This window comes from Ursus maritimus, unplaced genomic scaffold, assembly GCF_017311325.1.
Source record: "Ursus maritimus isolate PB19 unplaced genomic scaffold, ASM1731132v1 scaffold_14, whole genome shotgun sequence".
In the NCBI taxonomy this organism is placed as follows: Eukaryota; Metazoa; Chordata; class Mammalia; order Carnivora; family Ursidae; genus Ursus; species Ursus maritimus.
This window is the reverse complement of record NW_024423786.1, coordinates 69,295,446-69,303,330: the sequence shown is the minus strand read 5'-3', so window position 1 is coordinate 69,303,330 and position 7,885 is coordinate 69,295,446. Positions and strand designations below refer to the sequence as shown.

General features: G+C 64.2%; 1 protein-coding gene across 1 annotated transcript in view; it reads left to right on the top strand.

The window, feature by feature from the left end:
• The window catches only part of RAI1 (retinoic acid induced 1), a 16,576-nt gene extending 9,243 nt beyond the window's left edge, over window positions 1-7,333 (top strand). The window contains exons 3-5 of the mRNA XM_040630161.1: window positions 2,663-2,756; window positions 6,336-6,385; window positions 6,882-7,333. Of these exons, the coding sequence (XP_040486095.1) occupies window positions 2,663-2,756; window positions 6,336-6,385; window positions 6,882-6,896 (159 nt within the window). The 3' untranslated portion in view covers window positions 6,897-7,333. The remainder of the gene's footprint in view (window positions 1-2,662; window positions 2,757-6,335; window positions 6,386-6,881) is intronic.
• The last annotated feature ends 552 nt before the right edge of the window (window positions 7,334-7,885 follow it).

Sequence of the window (7,885 nt, the reverse complement as noted above, 5' to 3'; positions counted from 1 at the left end):
CCCCCCCCCCCCCCCCCCCCCCGTCTCTCTCACTGGCTCCTGGCTCCTTCCCAGCCATCCTGAGATTGGCTCAAGTCTCATTAAAAAGTAATACCCTCAGATCACCAGTTCCCTCCTCCGACACACACGCCCCACCAGGCCCCCCCAGTCCAGGGCCACCCCTGCCTCCACGGCTCTGGCCAGGCTGTACGGCTTCTCCATCCTCTGTGAGCCAGGGCCCGATCCCGTCTTTTCCATGGTTGTGGGCTAATCAGGCATGGGCTAAGCTGCTCGCCTGCCCCAGCCTGTCCCGGGGGCTCTGATCTCACCTCCTGGATCTGCACTAGAGTCCTGCTGGACTGAGAAAAAAGCTGGGGGTCAGAGTGGCACCCTGCTTTCCTGCTGTCACGCAGCTGTTGAGCGCTGGGGCTGGAATTCCGCCCACACCCGGTCGGCCCATCTCTGCCTGCTGTGCCCTATGCCCAAAATGGCCTGGTAGCCTCCCACCCCTGCCCCCCCCCCGGGAGGGTCAGGACAGGGGGCGGGGGGTGGGGTAGGACACACAGCAGCAGGCCTTCGCTGCTCCCCGGGCGCATCTTCCCCCAAGGCCGCTCAGATGGGATCTAAAAGGCCTGCCTGCCAGGGATGGTCCTGGGCCGGGCCAGGCTGGCCGCCAGGCTGTGAGCCTCAGAGGGGCCCACGAAAGCAGCGTCTTCTACCCGGAGGAGCAGACCATGCCCACAGAACACTCTGGAGAGACAGGCAGGCTCTGGGACTTCTGAGGGTCCCGGCTCCACGCCCTCCCCTCCTGCAGCCTAGGCCTCCTGTCCCCACCAGACCTCTACCCCCTTGGCAGCTTTGTGGCGGCCCGCTCCCTTGGAGACACGCAGACCCGGGTTCAAATCCCAGCTCTGCTGCGAGTGGGTTCTGTGACGCCAATGAGTCACTGCCCTCTGGGAGCCTCGGAAGGCCACACCCCGGTAGCAGGGTGGCAGGGTCACCTCCCCAGTGCACAGGAGAGGCCCTGTGCAGCAGGCTTCCCAGCCCCAGCACACCGGTTGGTACCTTGCCCTCACTCTCACTCTCTGGGGGCCGGAAGTTCTGTGGGGACCCTTAGGGACAGCGCTCTTTCTCCTCTGACCCTTCCTGAGACCCCCCACACAAACTGCTGTCCCTCGACCCTCCCATGCCCACCTCCTGGGACCTCAGTTTCTCCATCTGCCCAGAACCACGTGGACCCCATCTCCTATCCAGGGGAGGCCTGGCCATGGATGCCAAGGATGGCACTGGGGGTTACTAGGAAGCCCCTAGCAAGGGCTCAGACCCCCGTTTGGGCCCGTCCACCAGCCTGGGATCCTTGGGCAGGTTCACAGGCCCAGCTGGGGGAGCAGGGGGCCAGAGCCGGGGTGCTAGGCTCAGAAGGGCCCAAGGCCTCTGTCTCTCTGTACCTCGATTTCTTCGTGCCTGGAACGCCGCTCATTAGTTTTTTTGGGGGGGCCTCAGTGCAGGCGGGGTGGCATGAAAACACTCCTCTGGCTGTTCCCCTTTAACCAACAAAACGCCTGAGGGCTTGGCCCTGGTCTGGGCCCCTCACTCCCGCTCCATCACCTCTTTGTGGGCCGGAAACTGAGGGACTGTTGGGCCGCAGAGCCCCAGAAGGTCTCAGCCTTGACCAGAAGGCAACTGCCCATCTAAAAGCATTTATGAAAACCTCATGTTCCAGAATATACCCAGCCCCACTCCCAGCTTGATGCCAGAGGGAGGTGGGGAAGGCCTTCTCACTGCTGGTCTGGCCCAGATGCTGGGGGTGGGGTCTCTCTTAGTTGTGCACCTGGGGTGGAGCCCACCCTGGCCCTGAGCAGTAGGGGTGGTGACGGCCAGCTCAGAGCCCAGCTCAGCTACTTGGGAGCTGTGTGTCCTCAGGCAGGTTACTCAGCCTCTCTGAGCTCTCCTCGGTAACCTGCGTAGAATTATGATAATATCGATATCTGCGGGTCTCGCTCTTCAGAGGGCTTTCTTGGGGTGGCCCAGCTGTCCCGGCCATGACCCTCTTCGGATAGCTGGGCCTCAGCAACTCTGCCTGTCCCCTCCTCCATGCACGTAGGGAGGGTGTGGGGCCCCTCAGAGTGGGGGGCCAGTTCCATTCGGGGCTCGTGTGGCTGCCAGAAAAGGTAGAAGATGATGCTTATTGCCTTCACGCTTGCCTGGAGTGGAGGCCTCAGTTTCACCATCTAGAAAGTGGGGCTCATGACAGGTCCCCCCCCAGTGCTGCTGGAAGGAGCCCCGTGCCCTGCACGCAATCCCCGTCCTCCGCCGCCAGCGCCAGCTGGGAGCCACAGCCGTAGCGATGAGTGGTGTCCTGACTTCTTGTCGTCCGCTGGGCACACGGCGTCTGCCATTTGATCTTCATGACTGTCCCATAGGGGGAGGCCCCGTCCCCCTTGCCCCGGTGGGGCCTGGGGAGTTCGGTGACCGGCTGCGGTCCCACAGCGCAGAATGGCAGAGCTGGGATGTGAACCCACGAGGCATTTATCCCAGAGGTTCCGCCACGACGTCAGCCGTCGGGGCACGCAGCCGCCTTCCAGTGGATCCCTGGGGACCCTTCGCGGGAAGGAGGTGGGGTCCAGGAGGGGCCTGGCTGCTGAGCTGCAGGCTCACCCCGTCTTCCCTCTCTCCTCACCAGGCCTGTTTCAGCTGCCAGGAAGCCGGGGCCACCATCGGGTGCTGCCAGAAAGGATGCACCCACACCTACCATTACCCGTGTGCCAGCGATGCGGGTAAGAGCCGGCCCCAGGGGACAGGAAGGCCCCGGAGGCTGCCCAGCGAAACAAAAAGCAAGGGAGGCAGAAGGAGATGAAGTTCCCGCCTGCTGGCCACAGGCCCTAGTTGTAGGTGTGAAGCAGGGCCTGGCGGGCTGGAGGCAGGATAGGGCCTCCCCTGCTCCCCTCCCCCACTCCTCCGGTCTGGAACTGGGGTGACAGTTATCAATGTCCCTGCTTCTGGGTGGCAGAGCAGAGACCACTCCCAGCAGGCCCTCCCACCACCTGGGGACCCCCTCCTCCCCAGCTGGGCGCCTGCTGGCTCTGCCCTGGGCTGAAGCAACCCCCTCCCTGCACAAACCCCGCCAGCCCGCTTGGTCCCAGGCCAGCAGCAGCCCCAGCTGAGCCACCCGCAGGAGCACACGCAGGACTGAGTGGTGACAGGTCCTTGGCCAGGGCTGGAGTGCTCGCCCTGTGCAGGGAGGGGCCGGCTGCCGCGGGCTGTGGGGCTGCTCACGGGCTCCACTTTCCGCTCTGCACAGCATGAGCCAGAGTTTAACGTGGACTCAGCCACTTAACCAGAGGGCTGCAGCCCTCCTTCTCCGGGGATTAAGGTAGCACCCACCCCGTGCCTGCCGCTGCACCTTTACAGACAGGCTGCCTTCCCCATGGCCATGCACAGCAGCATGGACAGACTTGGCCTGTCTGGCTCCACATCCCGTGCTCTCTCTCTCACCCCAATACTGTCCGGCCTCCTCGAGGCTCATCTGTGAGTGGGACAGACAGAAAAATCATGATCCTTGATCAGAGTTATGGAGACCAGACAGGGTGGAGAGTGTGTGCCGTGGGAGATCCGTCCTGTCTGAGCTGGGAGGGAATGCAGGAGGACTTCTCAGAGGAGGCGGCATTGGTGCCAGGCCCCATAAGGTCAGGGGAGGTGCGCAGCAGCTGGTTAGTGGGGGGACATACATACCAGGCTTGGAGCCATACAACTGTTCTGAATGAAGGATTCCCCATAGAGTAGGGATCTCTGTAGAGCCCCGGGGATTGCCACAGGAAGGGGGCCTGGAAGCCGCGAGGAGACGCTGGTCTCCCGCAGGAGAAGAGGCTTGCGGGTGCAGGGACCTCCTTGGCGCTGAATGCGCAGGCCTTAGGGGGAGGGGTGAGGAGCCTGACCTCCCACTTCACATTGGGAGGCAGGGGTGAGGCCCGACAGGGGTGAGGGGTGTGCCAAAGGGGTATGCTGCTCGGCCAGCTTGCGGACCCCACACCGCTCACTGGGAGGGCGGCCATGGTTGGCTGTCCAGTCAGCTCCACCCTGCTCCATGCCGTCTGTCCCACCCAGCGCTCCCCACAGTTGACCCCCGAGTTCCCCACACCGCCAGATTCACAGGCTGGCTGCCTCTTCTGCATGCGCGGAGCTGCGGAGCCACCTTGCAGAGGCCGCCGGTCCAGGGAGGGCCCAGGGAGGGCGCTCGGAGCAAATCTTCTGGCCATCTGTGTGCCACACATGGCTGCTTCCCTGTGGACAGGTTGGGGAGCTGTCCCCAGCCGGGGCCAGGACAGAGACTCGCTGGCCGTCAGCCCCAGGGGTCGTCAGAGCGCAGGAGGGGGCAGCATGGGGGGGAGCGGGTGCCAGTACTTCGCAGCTGGCGGGGGGAGAGGGGGTGGAGTCCTGGGCACTGGAGGAGGGACAGCCAGGGAAGCTGGGAGAACACGTGAGCCTGGCGCCCAGAAGGGAGGGCTGGCCAGGGCAGCTCTGGCCGGGCAAGAGGGGTGGAGGGCAGAGGAACTGAAGCAGGGGGCCGGGCAGGCCATCCCACGTTTGGCGGACGGGAGCCCCAGGCCTCGGTCAGCACTGAGCACCTACCCAAGCCCTGGGTCTGCCAAGCGGGTCCGCGGGGCTGTCAGGTGCCAGGCTCTCGGACCGCAGGGCCCCCCTCTGCCCTTCCCTGCCGCCCTGGCCCGCTAACCCTGTCCATTCAGCCCCATTAAGGAGCAGCTCCCTGGGGCTAAGTGACTCGGAACGGCTGGCAGAAGCCAGCAAGGCCACGGGTCCTGTCCGAGCCTTTCCACAGTCAGGCAGCGGGGCCCCAGGTTCCCCAGCTGCAGACACCAGGGGCGGCAGCAGGAGGCGATGACCTGGCTCCTTCCTACGGTCCCCCTCTGCAGGGCCAGGGGGAGGCGGGGGGTGGCTGAGCAAGCTGCTTTGGGATGTGCTGACCTCCTGCCCTTTACTTGCGGACACCCAAGCCCTTGACCATGTGCAGGTGGCCTGGGGTTTGAGCTCAGTGTTCTTTGGAAGGTGTGAGTTCAGTCCCAGAGCCGCGTCTGGCTTGCGTGAGCAGAGGGAAGAGGAAAAACTGGTGATCTACCTCCGGCCCCTGGCCCGGAAGCACAGAAACTCAGGGGCGCTTTTCAGCCTGAGGCTCCCCAGCCTCTGGCAGGGGTGGGTCGGAAAAAAGGGGAGACAGCCGCAGTCCTGGAACCTTCCCAGCCCTGCTCCCAGGCCTGTCGATCTGCCCTTGCCTCCCCGCCCTGCCTACCAGCCACCACGCTGTCATGATGCCACGGCACAGAGCCACAGCGTGAGCAAGAGGAATGTGCTGGAAGGAGAGGACTTGCTTGGCCAGCTCAGGCCTCCGGCTATTTATGGGTTTGGGGTTTATTCAGAACAATGGCCAGCGGGGCATGAGAGGGAGGGGGGCTGAGCCCAGAAGGGGACTGGGGGGGTGGATGGGGACTCCTGGGGACAGAAGCCAGGGCCTCCGTAGGTGGCAGCAGGCAGTGGAGTGGGGACTCGCTGAGATACCAGTGCTCCCCTGGGCTCAGCCATCCTCTCTGTTCCCCCAGTGTGGCCAGTGCTGTGGGCACCCAAATACCTGCTGGGATTCTCCCAGATCCAAGACCTCAGTCTTGCCCATGCCCCCAGGTCCGCCTCCCCTTCTAGGCCCGTATCCTGAGAGCCTGTTCTGAGCCCCACACGTGCAGGGGGCTTATGTACCTTGCCCTCATCAGTCCCCATGATAGAGACAGAGTAGGTGGCGTAAGGCCCATTTTACAGATGTGGAGACCAGGGCTCAAAGAAGCAGCTGTTACTTGAATCCAGACCTGGGACCGCACCCCCCAGTCCATCAACCTGCTGGGCATCAAGGCCTTCTAGGGGCTGGGCATGCGTCCAGGGAAGAAGGCAAAGCAGGTGCATGGGGCAGAGACCATGAGCAAGTCACTGGTATATAGACCACAAGGGGAAGTGACAAGTGTGGCCAAGTGAAGCGAGGCAGGGGCAGGGGGAGAGCCGGGCATAGGGGGTCTGCTGTAGCTGGGGAGGCATGGGAAGTCCTTCCAGGTGACAAGAAGGCCTTTCTGGTGCGGGGAGAACAGGAACAGGCCAGTGGGGACGGAGGCAGATGGAGGCCAGTTCAGCCGTGATGGAGTTTAGACCCTGAAGAATTTCAAGCACGGCCCATTTTCCTTTTTGCGAAGAAGAAGCCCTGTAGCCTCGGGTCTCAGGGGCACTAGGCCCCCCTCCCCGCCTGGCCCCCTGAGGAGACGCCAGCAGCCAGTCTAACCATGCACACTTCTCTTTGGTGGCAGGTTGCATACTCATCGAAGAGAACTTTTCTTTGAAGTGTCCCAAACATAAGGTAGGTGACCAGGAGCCTTCCCTGGAGGGGGTCCGGGCTGGAGGAGAGCCCCTCCCCTTTCCCCACCCCCTGCCCTGCGGACCCTCAGCAGGGCCCAGCCCCTACCTGTCCCCTCCAAAACCTTATTCGTGGTTTATCTGCAGCCTTTTGGGCAGGTTGGCACACGTTGGTCATAAAGACCGCCTGATAACGAGACAGGTCCTGAAGGAGGGAGCCATCCCGGGTGGGCTGCAGGAAGGGCGGGCAGGGGCACAGGACGATGGGCACGGAGGCAGGTGATGGTGGCAGCGTAGAGTAGAGAAAAGTTAGGGCCTAAGGTGAGGCCGGGTGCCCCCAGGAGAAGCTCCAGCCCAGGGCGGGCGAAGCGGGCAGGGGCGGAGCGTCACGCGGGGGCGGGGCCACGCCGGGAGGGGCGGGGCGGGGCTGGGGTTTATTATCGCCTCGCACGTGTCCACCGCCAGCAATAACTGGCGCTCGGGCGTGTCTTCTCCCGCAGAGGCTGCCGTTGTAATCCACCCCAACGGCCGGAGAAGCCGCTGAAGCCCGCCTACCCGCCCGCCGCCGAAGGAGAGGAGCCGCCTGCGCAGCCCCCGGGCCTTTGAGCTGCTCCCAGCGTGGGTCCAGAGCCAATCCTTGATCCGGACTCCGGATCTTGGATCTGGCCGCCTAGGGCTGAAACTTGCGGTCCCGGGTTGGGAAGAAAACACGTTCCGGAGCCGCCTGCTCCCGGAACAGGACGACACAGGGCGTTCCCGCCCACACACCTCCGGGCCAGGCTTGGAGAGGGGGAGCCCGCGGAGCGGCCAGACTCCTTGGGGCACCCAGGCTCCGGCGGGGATTGGAGACGCCTTTAGCCTGGGGACACCCTTCTCCCCTGGTAGTTCCAAGACGACGTGGCACACATTCCACGTGGGTGCTGCCGCCGCCGCAGCCGGCGTGGCTTGCAGCTGGGCGCCCTGGGGGTGGGGGTGGGGGTCCAAAGGGCCCTGGAAGTGGCCGAGAGCGGCTCCAGGCTCCGAGGCGGGGGGGTGGGGGGGGTGGGGAGGGAGCCGAAGCCTTGCAAGGGAGGACTGGGCCGGCGGGGTAGGAGGCCGGAGGCTTTGGAAGGAACCTTTCGAATCGTGTCCTAGCGCCCTTCCCACCCACCCAGCCTCGGCCAACACTTTCGTGCGGTTTGGGCAGAGCCGGGGGAGTCCGGGACTCATGCGCAGGGGATGCGGGCTCCCCGGGTGTGGGCGGGACTGGGCCCCCCTTTGGCTTGTCGTCCCCTTTCCAGTCCTCCGCCCCACCTCTGGAGCGCCACCTGGGAACGCAAAGGAAAGGCGTGGCGACCAGAGCGCACCTCCGGGGGATGCGTGACCGTCCCTCTGCACGACCACCCGGCTCCAGGGACAGCAGCGCCCACCCGGCACGGGAGCAGAGACAGCGCTAGATTCATGTACAAACCTGTGTACCCCTCTATATATATGTTACATAGAATGTATATATGTTGGGAACATG